Below are 20594 nucleotides of genomic sequence, written 5' to 3' on the forward strand. Positions count from 1 at the left end.
TTACGCTAAACACTTAGCAAAACAATTCAAGGTAGACATATTGACACAGAACAGCTTAAACCAAGTAAAATGCTTTGATATGCAATTGACACAGACAAAATGATTAAACAAGATTATAGAGCTTTATTATTGTAACAAGTAGGACTGTCAAAAGATTAATCGCGATTAATCGCATACAAAATAAAAGTTTGTGTTTGCATAATATATTTGTGTGTGTATTGTATGTAATTATTATGTATACACACATACATGTTTTAAATAAAAAATATATATATTTATAATGTTTATTATTTATAATATAAAATATATCGAAGTCTAAATATATACACTTTTATTCTGTATGCGATTAATCACGATTAATCTATTGACAGCCCTAGTAACAAGACATACAACTTCAAAATTACTTCACTAAGTGGGGCCGTCATCCTCCATTGCGCTGCTAAAAAGAGTCATGTGATAGCGGGTGGTCTACGTCATTTGCCAGCGTTGCATTTTCAACGCATGACACGTCTTGACATAGAAATATCCGATCTGTCTGCTTACATCGCGGACACGAGTGCATGTATACGATTCATATCCAATTCATATTAGATTTATTTCCACATGAGACCTGAAACTGATCGGAGAATATCAGAATCTATGCGCTTTTTTCCTGCTTACACGTACTTGGGTCATATCCAATCTGTGCCACATGAGGAAAAAAATTGATGCAATGTAAATGTGGCCTAAAAGTAGCTTTGGATAAATACCAGATCCATACGTGTTAATGTAAACACACTTAAAACTTTGTTGTCATCGACAGGTGGCACTTCTACCCTCAGACAGGTATATTAATATACAAGACAAAATAAAACTACATAGCATACCATAGTTTAGTAAAAATGTGCTTAAATAATTTTATGAAAAGCTGAGAAACTGTCATCAGGTCAGTATTTAATCATAAATAGCATATATAAAAGTTTTACCTGTCACAATATTTCTTTAAAACAGTATGAATGTAACTCCTTTGCCTCATTAAGTATACGAGGACCTATGAATATGGAAATTAGTCCCCGTCTCCACTCTTTAGCATATATAAAAGTTTTACCTGTCACAATATTTCTTTAAAACAGCATGAATGTAACTCCTTTGCCTCATTAAGTATACGAGGACCTATGAATATGCAAATTAGTCCCCGTCTCCACTCTTTAGCATATATAAAAGTTTTACCTGTCACAATATTTCTTTAAAACAGCATGAATGTAACTCCTTTGCCTCATTAAGTATACGAGGACCTATGAATATGCAAATTAGTCCCCGCCTCCACTCTTTAGCATATATAAAAGTTTTACCTGTCACAATATTTCTTTAAAACAGCATGAATGTAACTCCTTTGCCTCATTAAGTATACGAGGACCTATGAATATGCACATTTGTCCCCGCCTCCACTCTTTCGCACCACAACGGACCAGATGTATATGTAAATAGATGCTACATTCGGCAGTTTCAGACACATAACTGCTAAGTTGTTTGTAATGTTGGAAACCAGTGTGATATTAAATGAGATTTAAATTTTATGGAGAAAATACTCAATGGTGTTGAATGATAAATTTGCCCATGGCTTGCCTTAAAACATATAAGCAACAATAAACACCTGATTTTCCCCAGAGTGGGACTTTAAATGAGAGTGAGATTCTTAATCCTGATTGGTTGACAAAAGTGACTAGAAGTCAAATCCTGGAAACCTTTTGTGAGATAACTTTTGTTCCTGCAGGTCATGCAAATACCCCAGCATATCTCATCCCTCCCCCCCTCTATTTGCCCCGGGCTGAAACCCAACAACCGCTCGGGCCAAGAAACTCTTCCCCTCCAAACTAAACTCCCCCCTCCAGCAATCCCATCATCCCTCTGTAATCCTTGGCACTGACCACCCCTATCCCCCTCTCAAGTTCAAGTTCAACTGCCTGTGACATCATGTCTCGTTGCTGTGGGCAACCAGACAGTTGAGACGTGACTTTTCGATTTAGGGGCCGTGCGTAAACTTTCTCTCTTCTGTCCGTCTCATATTTCTTTCTCGCTTCTGGTGTTTAGGGAACAATTTCGGCAGTATGGACATAAAAAAGTTTTTTAAACTAATCTGAACTAAATAAAACTTTCAAAACTTTTAAACACTTGATGTTTACTTCAATCTCTCCTCTCAAATTTGGTGAAAAAAAAATGAAACAAAGCTTTATCGTTGCCAAGTCACCACTGGAAAGAGGGAAAATACAACCATGAAGTGACCAGCAGAGGGCGATAGCGAGTCAAGAAACATCCTGTGAAATAAAACGGTGCTATAAATTTTGAAATACATGGAGGTCGACCAGCAGAGGGGTGAAGTGAGCGCAAGAGAGGAAACTTCAGATGGTGACCATGTGTTGAGGAGCAGGGAGCTGGCCTGAGGCGGGTGTGGTTTACACATTAATGACTAAAGTGTACTGGGTGATGAAGGAGGCACAGTGTGGTGGCTGCACATTCGCAACGCTCAAATCAACAATACCACCCCGATCGGCTCGAGTTAGCTCAGGCCTGCTCCAGATGGGACAGGCACCGAGAGCATTATGGGAAAGAGAAGGCCCGGGACTTTTACATTCGTAAAAGAACGATCCAGGCACATTCCCGTCTAAATATTTTAGACGGGAAATGGAAATTTTTTTTGTTTACCTGCGTCTGCTGGGGGATGTTCAGAAAGTTGTTGTCCCGTGATCCGATGCTGACAAACCTGTTGGGAGCTGTGGAGCCTGACGAGGAGTATGCTGAGAGAGAGAGAGAGAGAGAGAGAGAGAGAGAGAGAGAGAGAGAGAGAGAGAAATCACATACTGTATAGGGCTGTTGTAAGGATCAATAGATTTTTTTTAAGCAAAAAGAGCCAATCTTGACTATATTTTATTCAACAAATTCACTTTTTATGAACCAGCCAGATTCATTTGTATGAGTTGTTTGAATTGCGAAGTGAAAACTAGAACTTTTCTGTACTGAAGCTACAAGCAAAAATAAATACAAAAAAGATATTCGACTGTTCTTGGTTTACACAACTGGCGAGAATAAAGCAAATGTGTGTTTTTGATGTAAAGATTCGGTCGTCATTACACAAATTTAGGGCAGTTTGAGAATTCAGATTTTATTTTTGATGGACTCCATGAGGCAACTGTTCATCTAGAATGAAGATCAATCATAATCTGTAAGTGTGTGAAAACAAATAAATCCAAAGATGAGTCTTTGTATGCTTTCATTGCCGAAGTTATTTGTGCATGCTACAAAAGTAAATATATTTGATTAATATATTTCTGTTATTATCTCTTTCCCCGCCATTGACGAGTTATGTCATCAATTAACTAATTTCCTGCCAGCCATTCTTTGAAAAGTTGCCCGCCAGCATTTTTTGTGATTTTCACAAAGTTTTACAAAATGCCTTCCAGGAAAATGTTCTTCTAAGAATATATAAATATATATACAAATATATCAAATGAAAGAGCAGACCCTCTGCTTTCAAACAAACAAACAAACAAATAAACAAACAATATATATTTTTTCTCCGCTTATAAACTCTTAAATATAGTTTTTTTTAAATACAATTTTTAGCAAAAAGCTGAAATAATTGCATTTTTGTGAAGGAATTTTGTTTGAGATCAGATTCAGAATGATTATCAAAAAATACAGAGAGTTTAAAATTAGTAAATAATTGTTTGCTTCAGTTTTTTTTTATAAATTGGGCCATCTAGTGGAAAATCGCGGTATTACTGATGAACATAAAACTTAATCAGGAACACGTTTTTATGCAAATGTTTTATCTTAATTAACGCGATAACTCTTGTCAGAGTTAAGAGAAAAATGCTTCCCTACCAATGACAACTTTTTACTTTGCAACTTCAATCCATATTTCCGCTATTATCCACTAGGTGTCTCTCTTACCCAACTTATAAAACACTGAAGCATCCACTGATCCAAAAACAGTATAAACTCTGGGTATGTTTTGATAATCATTCTGAATCTAAAACAAACTTTATTATTATTTTAGCTTTTTGCTCAAAATGTTGTATTTTTGTAGAAACATACCCATATTTGAGAAGTGATAAAAAGAGAATAAACAAAGATAAGATGATTTTTTTAAAGCAGAGGGTCTGTTCTTTCATTTAATTTATTTTATGTTTATATAGTTAAAGAAGAACATTTTCTGGAAGACATTCAACTTTTGTAAAAAGCATAAAAAATGCTGGTGGTGGCAACTTTTTTTAAAAAGTTGGCGGGGAAAGAATTTAAGTTAATATTTAACATTTCTGACTACACTTTGATGTGTCACTATTTGATGTGCAATTTATTTCTGTGCTGAGCAAATAATATGCTTATTTCCTACACTCTAAAAAAAAAACGGTGCTATATAGCACCAAAAGTGGTTCTTTGCTCGTAATCATAGAAGAACCGTTTTTAGTGCCATATAGCACCGGTGAAGCACCGGTGAAGCACCTGTGTAGAACCATATAGTGCTATGTAGAACCAAACGTGGTGCTATAGTGGTTCTATATGGCCGCTATATGGTTCTACACAGGTGCTTCACCGGTGCTTCACCGGTGCTATATGGCACTAAAAACGGTTCTTCTATGATTACGATCCAAATCAACAGTTTTGGTTCTATATAGCACCGTTTGTTTTTTTAGAGTGTAGAACATTGAAAAGCATCACATTTATTTTAATTGTAAAAATGTGACCCTAGACCATAAAACCAGTCAATTTTTTTTATTTAATTAAAACATATTACCACTAAATAAGCTTTCCATTAAAGTATGGTTTGTTATGATAGGAAAATATTTGGTTGATATACAACTATTTAAAAATCTGAAATCCGAAGTTGCAAAAATCAAAATCAAATAACCTTTAAAGTTGTCCAAATAAAGTCCTTAAAAACATATATTACTAATGATAAATACATTTTATATATATATTTACTAAAGGTAATTTACAAAATATCTTTATGAATGATATTTACTTAATATCCTAATGATTTCTGGCATAAAATAAATTTTATCCATACAATTTATTGTTGGCTATTGGTACAAATACACCCGTGTGACTTATGATTTTGTGGTCCAAGGTCACATTCTGCTTGTGACAAATTCAGCTAAAGTCATTTTTTGTGATTTACTATGTAAAGAACATTCTGTAAAAATATAACCTTGATATTTGTAATATTGACTGAGTGAAGTCATGTCCAAGATTGAAATTAAGCTTTAAAGCTCCTAATCTCATTATTAGGTTATGAAACTAATAAAATGCATTTTATTTTCACTTGTTTTCACTACAAATATCTACAAATATCTAGAAATTCTTAAATTCTTGCATTTTCTTGATGAGCAAAATTACAATAATAAAAGTCAATGACAAGAAAATAAGTCTAGTTTTAAAGACAAAAAATTAAGGGAATTTGTGCTTAAAACAAACAAATTAATAAATAAATAATCTGCCAATTTTTTTTCTTTAACACTTAATTTAAGAAAAAAATGTAAGAAAAAAGTTTCTTACACCATTGGCAGATTTTGTTAACTCATTTTGCTCATCAAAAAATACATCTTGATTTAAGAATTTCTAGTACTGAAAACAAGACAAAAATATTACATAAGAAAGTCATTTTTTGCAGTATTTTTAATATATAATAGAAGCTGTGTATGACAGATTTTAAGCATTCAGCTTACAAACCCGACGTAACTTTAGCAAAATCACTACAATTTACCATGAAACTCAAGTGATTTACTTTCTGCTGAAATAACCAGATTTAAGAATCTAAAAAGCATCCATTTGTGAACAGTTGTGTTAAGTGTGTCGTACAACATATAAACACATAAAAAGACAGAAAAGTTTGAGTAGAAACACATAAACAACCAAAACACTTAAAGGAAAAGAAAAGAAAAATAAAGAGAAACATGAAAGAAAAGAGGAAAATAAAGGCAAGTGCTCCGTCCAGTGCCCCATCTGTGGTGAGTGAACATTTGAACATCTGATTTATCACCCCGATACGCCACCTCCTCTCTGATAGGTGAAGGTATCAGTTCGAAACGTACAGTACTGCTAATGTTGTGTATAAAGTGACCTTTACACCAGCACTGGAGGCCAAAAGCCAACCAACAACTTAAACTCAACCAAAACAAACGTAAATCAAACCAACGGAAAGAATCAATGATAAAAGGATGAGTTGAATGTCTCAAGATTGCACAATATTGAATTCAGCCCTTTCACATCAGGGATTCAGTACTTTGCAAAAGCTGTGTTGGAGTCCATTTTAACTGCCCTAAATTTGTATCTTTCAGTGAGATTTGATGGCTGCTAAACCACTGACTGTTGTTGTAATAGCGTGAAACCACCTGGCTGAGATAATAAATGATCAGAAACAATCCAGCACAGTACCGTATTGTTCCAAATATAAAACGCCCCTGATTATAAGACATCCCCCCTTCCCCATTTTAAAGTCTACTTTTTGGAAAAATGCTTTTTGAAGACCAACTCATGTCTTTATAAAGAAAATGCTTTCAGTTGTAAATATTTCTCATAACTGTGCGTTCACACCAGACGCGGAAGAGGTGGCAAGCGCGAGTGATTTACATGTTATGTCAATGCAAAGACGCGAATAGGCATTCACGAATGGCGCATTTTACGCAAACTGAGCGTTGCTGCGACAAATCTAAATTTTTGCGTTAACCAATCAGGAGCTTGCTCTAGTAGTGACATGATTACCGGAAGCGAGCTGAATCACAGAAGCCCCTCCCATGATGCAAATTTCCATGTGAATGTCTCGAATAACTAGAATTTCATGCGCGGCTTTCACGTGCGAATGAAGTGAGTAAACTCAAAATGTTCAAGCGTCCAACTATACGCGAACAGTGCATTTTTGCCGTTTCTACCTCTACCGTGGTGTGAACGCACAGTAAGTCAAATTGTATACCATATATAACCTGTAGTCCAACTGGACTTAATCAAAATTAGCCTCGGCTGTCCATCTCATTGTGAAAAAACAAGTAGCCTATTAATATTTCATTAACAATCGATGTCGACCTTATGCTGCGTACACACCAAAAGCGAAGTATCACGTTCCTCGCTCTAGATAACTTGTGGGATTCAAGTTTGTGTCATGCAAATTTTCCGCTTGAGTTGAAAAAAAATTGTGGAAATTGGCCCACCCAATTTGCGTCATTCGCATCGCCCCACACCAATTTGCACCTATTTGTGTCTTTGAATTGACTTTGTATGTACAGTAATCTGCTCGCACAATTAAATTTGCTTCTGGTGTGTACGCAACATTACTGTAAGACATGTGAGCTTGTTTAGGTGTATTTGGCGCCACCTACCACATTTTTGCGATGTACGGTATGATTGACATGTAATAGTGTAGAGCTCGAATATAAGACAATATAATTTTCATTAAAAAAATATATATATTTATAATTCCCTAATTATATTAGGGACAGTACGGTAAATTCCTGCACTACCAGTACGCTAGAGCGTTAAATGGTAACTGAAAAGAGAAATGTGTGACTTCTCCGCCAATAAATGAAATGGAAAGAATCCTTTTTAACATTTTTCAAAATGTTTCTAGTTTTATAATTTTTTGAGAAACTTCTAAACACGAAGCTTCCACGTTATGCATTGTGTTTAAATAGTAGAAATGACACACTTTAAGAAAACCTGATTTGCAGAGGTCAACTTAGTCCACATACAGGCCCGGCTGTGGCCATACATTTGGCTCACTTTCTCCCAGCCGAACTAGGGTTTGGTGGGATGGGGGGGTCACTTACACGGAGATGTGGGTGAGGTGAGTCCAACATCGGGGGGCGTGCTGCTGGGTTTAGAGTCTGGCATTGGGAGGGGCACTGGACGCGCCACAGGGGGGGGTGGAGGAAGCAAGAAGGAGCCCGGCATTTTGCTCTGGCCGCCTCCGTTCGGCTGCAGACGACACAAATAGGGTGAGGAGCGCGGACACACACGACACCCCGCAAATGGCTAAACTGACAACACTGGCTCGCCCGAAAATAAAAGATGGGGTGGCTGGCAGTGAAGCGCTGAGGGGGAACAACCAAAATGATGGTGAATGCATGTTCGCTTCTTGTGTTTGTGTTTTGAGTTCACCACAGACGGGCAGTGAGGGAGCTGGAAAATCAAGATGGAGGACTTTTGTAAAAGGTGAGGGACAGGAAATGGGAAGGATGAATGAGGAGGTGAGGTTCTGATCCGTGAAATGACGTCAAATCAAAACCAGGGCTCAAAAATAAAAGAGGACAGGATATGTGCTGAGATATCAGCTGATGTGTCGATGGGATTCAATGTGGAGGTGGACAGAGAATTACAGATTAACTCAAAATGTCTGGACAAGCACAAGATACAGAAAAATGACCAAGTAGTCCATATCAAAGACAAACAGACAGATTTCTTTCATCCTACAGACACGGGTACTATAGCCAAGATATCATACAAGGAACTTGCTTCATTTTTATAACAGGAGAAAAGAGCATAATAGTAGTGATCCATCACAATTTTGGCCGCTGAGATTGCCATTATTAGTTTTCAGCCAATAGATAAAAATATAAACCCAAAATAAAGATAAACCTGTCAACTTTGTGCATTACTGTTTTGCATATAAGAGTTTATTTTGTTTAATTTACGTCATTCAAATAAAAAAAGCTTTTGTCGAATTTTGCACTGCAAAAAATGAATGTCTTACTTAGTATTTTTGTCTAGTTTTTCAATATAAATATCTAAAAATTCTTGAATTGAGATATATTTACTTGGGAAGCAAGTGGCTTAAGATATTAAGTCTTGTTTATTGAAATAAATGATGAAAACCAAGAGTTTTTTTACTTAAAACAAGTCAAAATATCTGCCAGTGCAGTAAAAAATAAACTTAATACCAGTTTCAACTTAATTTAATAAACTTAATTTAAGTGTATTTTTCTTACTGCACTGGCAGATATTTTGACTTTTTGACAAAGTAAAAAATCTCTTGATTTTCATCATTGATTTCAATAAACAAGCCTTAAAAACTCAGTTTAAGAATTTACTAAGTAACACATTAATTTTTTGCAGTGTGGTGTTATTTTTAAAAATTGTACATTTTTTATTGGTTTGTAGTTTTTTTATCATAGATTCATTAAATTAATGACATTAAAAATGCAAATATTAATATAATTGCACTGTAACAAGTAAAAGTTGGATTAACTTAAAGTTTTTAGGTGTTACCAATTAAAGTTGTTTTTAAGTGAAATAATTAAGTTTTAAAAAAATAAAATTTGTAATGGTTACCAATTGAAGTAATAAAAAAAATGTTTCCCCTAAAATTTTTAAGTGTTTTACATTTTTGAAGTGTTAAAATGTTACCAATTTAGGTAATTGTTCTAAGTACACTGCAAAAAAAATATTTTCAAGAAAAAAATAATTATTAGTATTTTTGTCTTGTTTTCAGTAAAAATATCAAAAAATTCTTAAATTAAGATGCTTTTTCTTGATGAAAAAACGACGAAGAATATAAGTCTAGTTTTTTGACCAGAAATATCAAATTTAAGTGATTTTGTGCATAAATAAAGCAAAATAATCTGCCAATGGGGTAAGCAAAAAAATCTAGTGTTTTTTTAAACACTACATAAAAATAAAAAATAAAAATTTGCTTACACCATTGGCAGATTTTTTTTGCTTGTTTTGTGCACAAAATCACTTAAATGTAATATTTTTGTTCTAGAAACTAGACTTATTTTTTATGTCATTTTGGTCATCAAGAAAAAGCATCTTAATTTAAGAATTTTTTAGATATTTTTACTGAAAACAAGACAATTTTTTTTTCTTGAAAATCATGTTTTTGCAGTGTAGATCCAACTTTTACTTTTCATAGTTTAAACTATTTTTTTATATTTTGTTTCAGTTTTTGGTCAAGTGCATCCAAACGTTTCGATTTAGTTACAATACACTGTAAGCCCTAATGTAGTGTGTATTAAAACAATCAAATAATCATGCCCAAACATTACTTAAAGTTTATGTTGGACTTATAAATTAAAAATCTTAGTTCATTTAACTTGTTAACCTACAAAATCCATAAACATTCAAGTGTAATAAACAGTATAAAATGCTATTAGCAAGTCAGAGAATAGTCCATTAGCAAAACGAGTCTACCCAAACAACTGAGATCATTCAACATAGAAGGGTTTTCAGTCTATGAAATTATAAAACAGATAAACAGACAACATACTTGAGCAATAATTTCCTCACAGTCTTTTGCGATAATAACCATCTGTTCCATTAAAAAGTAAAATGCAGTCAAATTGTTTTAGGAGAGCAGACAAGACAACTGACTTCCTGTATGATGTCACTTCCTCTTACCTGACCGCTGGCCTGTCCTGATCCGTCAGCACACACAAACTGCACAAACTCCTTGAGCGGGTCCTGCCCCGGGTGGTGGTGGTATCGGATGGTGGGGTGAGTGAAATACGGACTGGACTGCTGGATGATGGAGGGAGAGGGGAAGTGCAGAGAGGAAGCTGAGGCACGGGGACTTCCTGCTGAGAGAGAGAAAGAGAGAGAGAGCAATTATTAGCAATGAAACCATTGAGCTGATGCACTGATAAAGTGAATGACGAGATGACTTTGATTTATATTCAAGATCAGTAAAATTATGTGTGTGACTGAAATGAGCTTTATTGACAAATACACTGTAAAAAGTTGGATTAACGTCAATTGTAAAACCTAAGAAATTTATAAGAGAAAAAAAATCATTAAAAAAAGTGCTTTTTCAAATAAGCTCATTTACTTTAAGTTTTTTCACCTTGCATTTTTCACTTTAAGTTTTAAATGTTTAAGGTGTTGTATTTTTTAAGTAGATTCAACTTTCACTTTTTGCAGTGTAGAAATGAGCAAGAAATTGTCATTTTAAAGCCAAAATGATTTTGTTAAAATTGACATTTCATTAAACAAGTTTAAACAAGTACACTGCAAAAAAAAATATTTTCTAGAAAAAAATTCTTAGTATTTTTGTTTTGTTTTCAGTAAAAATATCTAAAAATTCTCAAATTAAGATGCTTTTTCTTGATGAGCAAAATGACCTTAGAAAATAAGTCTAGTTTTTAGACCAAAAATATCAAATTTAAGTGATTTTGTGCATAAAACAAGCAAAAAAAAATCTGCCAATGGGGTAAGCAAATTTTTCTTAAAATTTTCTGGAATTTAGTGTTTAAGAAAAGTGTTCAAGATTTTTTGCTTACCCCATTGGCAGATTTTTTTTGCTTGTTTTATGCACAAAATTACTTACATTTTATATTTTTGGTCTAAAAACTAGATTTATTTTCTTGGGTCGTTTTGCTCATCAAGAAAAAACATCTTAATTTAAGAATTGTTTGATATTTTTACTGAAAACAAGACAAAAATACTAAGATTTTATGTCTTGAAAATAATTTTTTGCAGTGTATTTACTCAGACTATAGACAGTCATAATAAGTGTCATATAAAATCAATAAAAGTGGGCAATAAAATTGTTAAATATATGATAAAACTATTTCAGGAAATCTTATTGCAAACATAAATAAATAAATATTATATATATATATATATATATATATATATATATATATATATATATATATATATATATATATATATATATATATATATATATATATATATATATATATATATATATATATATACGTATACATATATACATATACGTATATATACACACTTAATTTCTAAAAGCACATTTGTCTCACATATTGTCTCTCCATTTTATTATCTCATTTATCTCATAGTGTGGGTTACTGTAAAGTTATAATCCGCTTTGTAGTCTGTAGTCGGTTTCATTTTAAATGCAAAGTAATTGTGTGTGTTTAGTTAAAATATATGTGGTATCAGTGTTTTGTAAATTTAGAAGTGATCACTTTTTCAATTTAAGCTTTCTTTTAATTTCTCTCACAGACATAAAATATGCAAACATACACAAACATCCACACATACTGTACTCACTCCAAAGGAAAAAGTAAAATCTGTGGATGTAATCATGAAATCAAGTAATGATTTTGAAACCAGACTGCCACAGATGCCACAAACTCGACGAATGTGGATTACAATGAGTTTCGCCAGCAAGACACGCATTCACATCAGTACAGAGCCTTGAGCACATTGAAAAATGCTTCATTAATGATCTGTAGGAAATTGCACACCGAAATAAAACTATATTGCTTTAATCGTCTAAATGCAGGCATAAAGATGCAGTGTTTTTTAATAACTCATTTGCAGTAAGAGGAACATTTAGAGCGTCTCTTGAGAAAGAGGCCGAGATCTTTTCTCCTCAGGCCAAGCAGGACCTCCAGCTGCCCGGGACAGACTGCCAACATCCAGAGCCTCCCTGTAACCCAGACGCTCCCAGCCAAAACTCTGCTTTATACCCTCTCTGCTGCCCAGACTGCTTTCTCTTCTCTTCCTCCATTTCTTTCACTCTGTCATCATCCATCCCTTAATCCCATTAGGGAAAGAGATGCAGCCAAAGCTTCAAGATGGAGGCACAAATTACTCCCCCCCCACAACCCGACGCAACAACAGCTCCAAACATAACCGCGCTACACAAAACAACACATGGACACACAACGAGACGGTGTTGTATAATGAGCAAAACCATAAAACAAGCAAGAAAAAATAAAGACAGAGCAGCATGAAAACCACAATCTATCCCATGCAGTCAGTCAATCTGTCTATCTGTCTCTTTCTATCTGCCTGGCTTTGTCTGTCTGTATGTTTATTTCTCAGTCTGTATGCCTATACACCTACAAAGGTCACTATGAACGGGCCACATATGCAACGTTAAATGCTTTCTAGCGATAGCTATTTCATTTTTCTTGATTATCTCATACTATCTCATTGTTTCATTCTCTGTTCCTTTTTTATTATTTTAAGTCAATAATATATGCTTTCTTTTTTTATACACAGAGTGGGTCACTTTTTTAAGTTAAATACTTTTCTAGTGATAGTTACAGAAACTATTTCATTTTCCTTGATTATCTCATACTATCTCATTGTTTCATTCTCTGTTCCTTTTTAATTATTTTAAGTCAATAATATATGCTTTTGTTTTTTTTATACACAGAGCGGGTCACTTTTTTAAGTTAAATACTTTTCTAGTGATAGCTACAGAAACAATTTCATTTTTATTGATTATCTCATAGTATCTCATTGTTTTATTCTCTGTTCCTTTTTTATTATTTTAAGTCAATAATATATGCTTTCGTTTTTTTTATACACAGAGCGGGTCACTTTTTTAAATTAAATACTTTTCTGGTGATAGTTACAGAAACTATTTAATTTTCCTTGATTATCTCATACTATCTCATTGTTTTATTCTCTGTTCCTTTTATTATTTTTAAGTCAATAATATATGCTTTCGTTTTTTTTTTAATACACAGAGCGGGTCATTTTTTTAAGTTAAATACTTTTCTAGTGATAGCTACAGAAACTATTTCATTTTTCTTGATTATCTCATATTATCTCATTGTTTCATTCTCTGTTCTTTTTTATTATTTTAAGTCAACAGTATATGCTTTCGATTTTTTTTTTAATAAACAAAGCGGGTCACTTTTTATTACGTTGTTTAAAGAGATGACTTTGTAAACTACACACCTCACTAGTCTTTAAAATAAAGTAAATTAATCTATGAGATAATTAGATGTGCATTGAAGACCACATTACAAGACAGCAAAGACTACAAAACAAATCAACCTCGTACAGGGGAGAGGGTGGAGGGTGGGGTGATGGGGTCGAATGGCGAACGCTCGAACCCGAGCGCCTTCACCCAAACACGACTACGGCAAAATTACGACTTCTTCAAACTTCACCACGGCCAGTCTCGTTGAGTTTCGCGCCTGCCGGGCCGGTAGGGGCGGAGGGATCAGGAACAGGAGGGGGAAAGGATGTGAGGGGGGTGGAGGGGCTCTGAACTCTCACCTGGTCTCACACCTGCCAGCATGGGCAGCGGGTGATGGGTGAACGGCATGCGGGCAGACCTCGAATGGCCGGACAGAGCGTTGAAATCGAATTTCCCCGGCTTCTTAAGAGAACCAGGCGACGAGAGCCCTGGTGGGATGGGATCAACAAAATGGCAGAACAGAGATGTGGATTTAATTAAACAGGGTTTTGTGCTTCTTGATTTCTTACTAAAATAATAAGCAGCTTCTAAAATGCTACAATTTTGCTCATATTATTAAATCTACTGAGCACCGCTAGGCCCTTTTGTGAACTTTGGTTTGTTTGCTGTCTAAAGAGATACAGAGAAGCCAGTCAGGTCCAGGGTGCGAACTTTGCTCTGAAGCAGGATAAAGTGGGACAGAGTCTTGAATAAAGTCTGGATTTCTTTATAAGGGGACTTGGACAGATTCTGGAAAGGGCAGCTGTAAGTGGGGGACGCCACAGTAGCAAATCCCCGCAAAATATCCACGTCAGTACTTTAAAACTACCAAAAGAAAATATAAACTTAACAACTTGCTCTATCTTGAGCAATAAGAAACAAAAGCCAGTGCACATCATTTTCGGGACATTTTGTACCTAATAGGCTGTCTCACAATTTATTTGAGCAATTTTTTGAACAATGAATTTATATAAAATCATATGTGGCCTTTTAAAAATCATGAGAATGTTGCATATTACTATAATAAAGTCTAATTGATCATAAACCTTTACAAAAAGTTCAACAATTATCATAAAACAAGACTGCACAACATGAAATTATTGACAAAATTAACTTCTGCTGTAAATGTGATGAATCACAATTTTTACCAGTTTAATAAGCATATTTACTATCAAATAAAACAAGCATTTATTTCCATAAGAGTTTGTTTATATTCGTTCAAAACAACAGGTCGATCTACACGTATCTGCTCGCCAGTGACGTTTGTTTAGTTTTCAACACGACACTAAAAGGGCAAACAAACTCCACAAAATACAAACACACATTTGCACAAAAGTGACGCAAAACCAAACAAAATAAAGTCCGTTAACACTGAATACCGCAGACTAAACACGTATTATAAATCTGACTTGCTGCACATCTTGTGTTCAGATTAGCCCACGTCCACAATTTCAATACACAAGTAACCGTCTGCAAACTTACGTAAGTCCTGCAAATCAACACTTCAAATAAGTAAATAAATAAATGTCAGCAGTGTACAAACAACCCTTAAACAGACTTGGTTTGGGGAACCAAATATGAGGCGTGTAAAACACAAGCCGCTCTGTGCTGAGGCAGATTTAAACCATCGTGCCAAAACTAAGAGGAAGGGTGATGTGCCAATGATGAGGGAGAAATTGAGAGATATGAAAGGAGAAAGTGTGCGCTGGGTCGCTCTCATATATATATATATAACGGCACATTAACACGTCCTCCTGATTCTATAAACGTCAAGTGAAGGCCGCAAGGCTGCTAGGATTCAGCTGTCTGGAGTTCACCCACTGACCCAGAAACACGGCCAAACGTGTCAGGACTGGTGAATGGTCGGGAAAAGAGTTTATGATCTGCCTTGTGGCCGGTTTTGAAGGAAATAATTATTATAAGTGGTGATTTAAATACCCAATTTTGGTTTTTAAGACAGGGTCCTATTTATACATACAACATTCAGTCAGCTCATTCTGTTATTGTACATGCATTTGTGTCAGAAAAGAAAACGGGGACTAACTGCATAAATACTGAGTATGTTTTCAATTTTTGTTTATAAATATTTACATATACTTAATATACAGTAGTGGCCAAAAGTGATGTCAGAGCGGGGATTTGTACAATATTTGCTTTTAATGTCCCCTCAGGTTAGATTAAACCAATAGTTCTCAAACTTTTTGGAGTGCACCCTACATTGTGTACCGTGCATTTCTTTGTGCCCCCCCAAAGGAACTTTACGACATAAAACATCTCAAACTCAAAATTTTAATTAAACAAAACAATGATACAATGAAGTGGTGTTGGTAGCTATATTTATGAGGTTTGATTGCACAAAATTTGTGATGAATAAATGTATTTTATTATTAAACTCTAGTGCTACCAAAGGGGGGCTTCTCCCCCCAAGTTTGGGAACAGTGGATTAAACCATTAAAGTCAACCTGAACTCATCTCACGAATTTCTGTGTTATAGTCACAAAATATTTTGCTCATTTATCTGTGTCATTGTCACGTATTTCCGTATTTTTCCGTGTCCGTACCACGGACTTTCTTTTCCGTGTCAGTTTCACGTATTGGTTACTCAATTGTTTTTCTGTTTTTCGAACCATTTTCGCATGGGTTTGGGGTTAAAACGAGTTTCTGTAACATAAAATGACATCCTAACCCAAACCCAACTCTAACCCTAACGTCAGGCGACAATTGTTTAAAATTAGTATAAAAAATTAGTATAAACCAATAGTTAAAGTGACATCTTAACCCAAACCCCAAATCTAACCCCAAACCCCAAAACAACTGAGCAACCAACAATGTGAAACTGACACGGAAAAGAAAGTCCGTGGTACGGACACGGAAAAATGCGGAGATCCGTAACAATTACATGGAAAAATGAGCATGGTATTCCGTGACTATACCACGGACCTTTGTGAGATTATGTTGATTAAAGTATGAGCTGCAAAAATAGACAAAACACTTAAAGTTAAAAGTATTTATTGGACAAAATAACAAAATGCGCAAACCACAGCATATTAGGGGATTCTGGGTTTATTCGAATGTACAAAAAAGCATAAAAAAATTAAAAGCTCACAGATGCTGACTACAATTAGTATCTGTTATCCATGGTCATATTTTGTAGTCTTTGTTGTGGGCACATGTGTGTTGTGTTTCATTGTTTGCCAAGCCTTCTTAGGTTTATTTCAAACGCACAAATGCAACATGCATACAAAATTTTTAACGCATCTCTAATAAAACATGTGAATAAAGAGCGACAGTGTCTATTGTTTAAAGTCGCCATGAAACGGAAGTAGCGATTGCCTTATTTTCCCCGTGGTGACGTATATCCGAATGAAACGGCTTCTGAGATGAAATAAGGCAGGGCTGGATTTGAATTTGTCCATCGAGATCTGATTGGATCGTTTGAAGTTGGGTCGTGTTGCTAATTGCTAATCGCTGCGATCTTCTCCCGGACCCCGCCCACCTGCCATACTTATGACCGGAAGTGAAGAGAGATCGTTTTGAGGAGGGGAGGAGATTTGCATTTTTGATTAAAGATTATGAGCACACACAATTTTTTTTAAATTAATGAAGCTCACATTTAAGTTATTTGTTAATAATACCACAATATTAAAAAATATATATATATATAGTTTTTCATTTCAATTTCATTGCGACTTTAAAGTTGCACATAACTCTTGGTCACTACTGTACATATTGTATTATACAGTACTATCCAAAAGTCATAGGCCACCACCACCAGACTTGTTTTAGAAGTTTTAATGTCCATCTATATTTATTTTTCAATCTATTTTATTAAAATACAAACAGAAAATACAGGAAATATATACAATTTTTTTTTTAAATTTTCAGGCCTAATGTCTTCTTTTGGCATCGTCTGTGTTTAGTGTGACCTCTCTTGGCACTAAACACATCTTAAGCGTTTTTTGAGCAGAATGAAGTAAAAAGACTTTAAAAGTCTTTAAAATTAGAAATTAGGATTTAATTTTAATTTTATTTTAGGTTTAGGTTTAAGAGATCCTGCAGTTTCCTGCTACTGCTGAGGTGGAAGGGGAGTTTACCCTACAAACTTGACACATCAGTTTACACAGTTTTTATACAGTTTTTAATACAATTTACATAATACTATCTATCTATCTATCTATCTATCTATCTATCTATCTATCTATCTATCTATCTATCTATCTATCTATCTATCTATCTATCTATCTATCTATATATATCTATATATATATCTATATATATATATATATATATATATATATATATATATATATATATATATATACATATATATATACAAAAAAAATAATACTATATATTTCCTGTATTTTCTGGATGTATTTTATTAAAGAGACTGAGAAACAATTATATATGATCACTATAACATTTCAAAAACAACAAATATAATTCTGGCATGGTGGCCTTATGCGTTTACACCAGCCACGGTAGAGGCTTCAAGCGCGAGTTATTTTCAATGTTAAGTCAATGTGAAGACGCGTTGACGCGCATCTGGAGGTCTCGCGGCGCGAATGAGGCGTTCAGCGCGGTGCGGTAGACGCGATTCGCCTCATTCGCGTGTCTAATTTGTGCGAATGCCGTAAATTGAACGTCTGGCGTGGTACGCGTGAATAGTGCTTTTTGCGTTTGACGTGAATTTGCAGCTGAAGCCCGAGTTGAAAAAATTAAACTTTGACGGATTTTTGCGCCGCTTTAACCAATCAGGAGGCTGCTCGCTGCTGTGGCGGCAGCCCCGCCCGGAGTCACTCATTCAACATGAAGGAACGCTATACGACACAAGTTCATATTTCTATAGAGACAGGAATAAAAAGGACCTCGCTTGGAAGCGTGTCAGTGGTATGTCATCGGGCAACCTGGTAAGTTGTAAATACAAATTTCACTTTTGAGTCTCGTGACGTTTATTGACCCGCTGCATTTCTGCTGTTTTTAAACTATTTTCCCCCTATAGTAAGGTGACCAAATACAAACCGGTAACTCTCTCGATAAATGCACAATACAAACAGACAACCGCATAGCACTTGCCCCTCCCACAAGAAGCGGATTTCACCTCTGACGCGCGTTAAATGCTTGCTTTTTCCACAACTGATTGATTTGCAAATTAACATACAATTGCAAACAACAAGAAAGATACCATTGTGTATACTATTGCCAAAAAGTATACTGTATAATCCAGGGGTAGACAACATCGGTCCTGGAGTGCCGATATCCTGCAGAGTTTAGCTCCAGCTGTAATCAAGGACACTTGAAATAGCTAATGAATGTCTAAAGAGTCACCTGAAAACTACAGGTAGGCAAGGTTTTATCAGAATTGAAGCTAAAATCTGTAGGGCATCGGCACTCCAGGACCAACGTTGCAATAAACTGTTGGTAAAGCTGCCAACATAAAGCGTGATGTGCTAATGCATGATGTTCATTTAAACATATGCATCTCTGTACGTGCCTGACAACATCACTAAACAAGAGCCTTTGAATTTCCAGCATGAGTTACTCTCTATCTCCCTCTTTCCTGTGTGTGCGTGTATATTATTCTTTATGTGTTATTTCTTTTGCGTGCCAGGTCGAAACTCAGACTGGCAGCCAATCAAACGCTCCCTTGACCTTCTAGTCGCGCCACGCTAACAAGCTGGCCGCCAAACAAACCTTGACCTGTCAGAAAACGGCACATAACGCTTCCTCGCACTACACACACGTTCACACGGACAGCTTCTGTATCCAAGCATTCGAAAATCCCAGCTTTACACACAGACACACAAACAGACCGAATCCAACACAATCTCGACTGCCACGTCTTCACAAGTAAAAATAAACACAGGACATTCCCGCACCATTTTACAAGTCACTCTCCAAGTTTTGTCCAGTTCCTTGCAATAAGTCGATAAAGAGTCAAGATTTGTGACCCTGGACCATAAAACCAGGATACATTTGACTGAAATTGAGATTTATACATCATCCAAATGCTTAATAAATACGCTGATGCATGGTTTCGATATGACTATTTGAAAATCTAGACTCTTGAGGAGGCAAATAAATAAAACTATTGGCTTTTAAAGTTGTCCAAATAAAGTCATTGAGAAATGCATGATTTTTGGCATGAAAAAATTATAATTTTAACCCATTTACTTTTGTCGATTGCTACAAATATACACATGCAACTCTCGTGACTGGTCTTGTGGTCCAGGGTTACATTTGCAGATACAACTACATAAAACAATACCTGGCTGATAACATACTTCTGAGCTGAGTGAAAGTATAAAAATGTATGTGAAGGTAAATCATCAAAGTTTGATTTCAACCTCACAATATTAAAAAAATTTATGACTACAGATAGACAGTCTATAAAGATGAAATCAAAAAGAAAGCATATCCGTGTAAACCCCGGGTGGAAAAAAAGTATATTTTTATGAATGAAGTGGTAGCGAGTTCGCAAACGGCTGGCGTAAGCAGACCACACCAGATTTAATGATAAATGACACCGTCACCTCGCAGCGTTGCCAAAGCTTCATTCAGGTAGTGAATCACCTTCGGAGCGTAGCACAGTTCACAGCCTCACACACTCACACAGACTCTGAGCATCGCCACCATCATCAGCGTTAACAGATGTCTTCTGTAACCCAGCGGCTCCCGTCGCTGTCGACACATGGACGTGCCATCTGGACGTGAGCTCTGGTGTCTCCAGACTGTGTGTGTGTTGCACGATGGGTGTAAATATGTGTGCGTGTTGTGTATTCCCATGACACTTGGAGCACCTGAGCATGCTGGCATTTTAGCTGGGATTTACACATGTTTCCCTGGATTAAGTGTGTGTGTGTGTTTCAGATGAACGTGGCCTTGAGTACACAAACACAGGCACGATGCTCGGAAATGCACTGCATGTATCCGCCCCTGG

The 20594-nt window shown here is 35.5% G+C and overlaps 1 protein-coding gene across 19 annotated transcripts in view; it reads right to left on the reverse strand.

The window, feature by feature from the left end:
• Nucleotides 1-20594, reverse strand: part of LOC129421321 (nuclear factor 1 X-type) — a 196177-nt gene that overhangs the window by 6845 nt on the left and 168738 nt on the right. For 9 of the 19 annotated variants that reach the window (XM_055176786.2, XM_055176781.2, XM_055176765.2 and 6 more), the window contains 4 exons: nucleotides 13975-14103; nucleotides 10369-10547; nucleotides 7800-7947; nucleotides 2683-2774 (listed from right to left, as the gene is read on the reverse strand). In XM_055176786.2, the coding sequence (XP_055032761.2) occupies nucleotides 2683-2774; nucleotides 7800-7947; nucleotides 10369-10547; nucleotides 13975-14103 (548 nt within the window). The remainder of the gene's footprint in view (nucleotides 1-2682; nucleotides 2775-7799; nucleotides 7948-10368; nucleotides 10548-13974; nucleotides 14104-20594) is intronic. The other 10 variants (XM_055176790.2, XM_055176879.2, XM_055176771.2 and 7 more) reach the window with 6 other exon arrangements.

The sequence above is a fragment of the Misgurnus anguillicaudatus genome, unplaced genomic scaffold (genome assembly GCF_027580225.2).
Source record: "Misgurnus anguillicaudatus unplaced genomic scaffold, ASM2758022v2 HiC_scaffold_29, whole genome shotgun sequence".
NCBI lineage: Eukaryota > Metazoa > Chordata > Actinopteri > Cypriniformes > Cobitidae > Misgurnus > Misgurnus anguillicaudatus.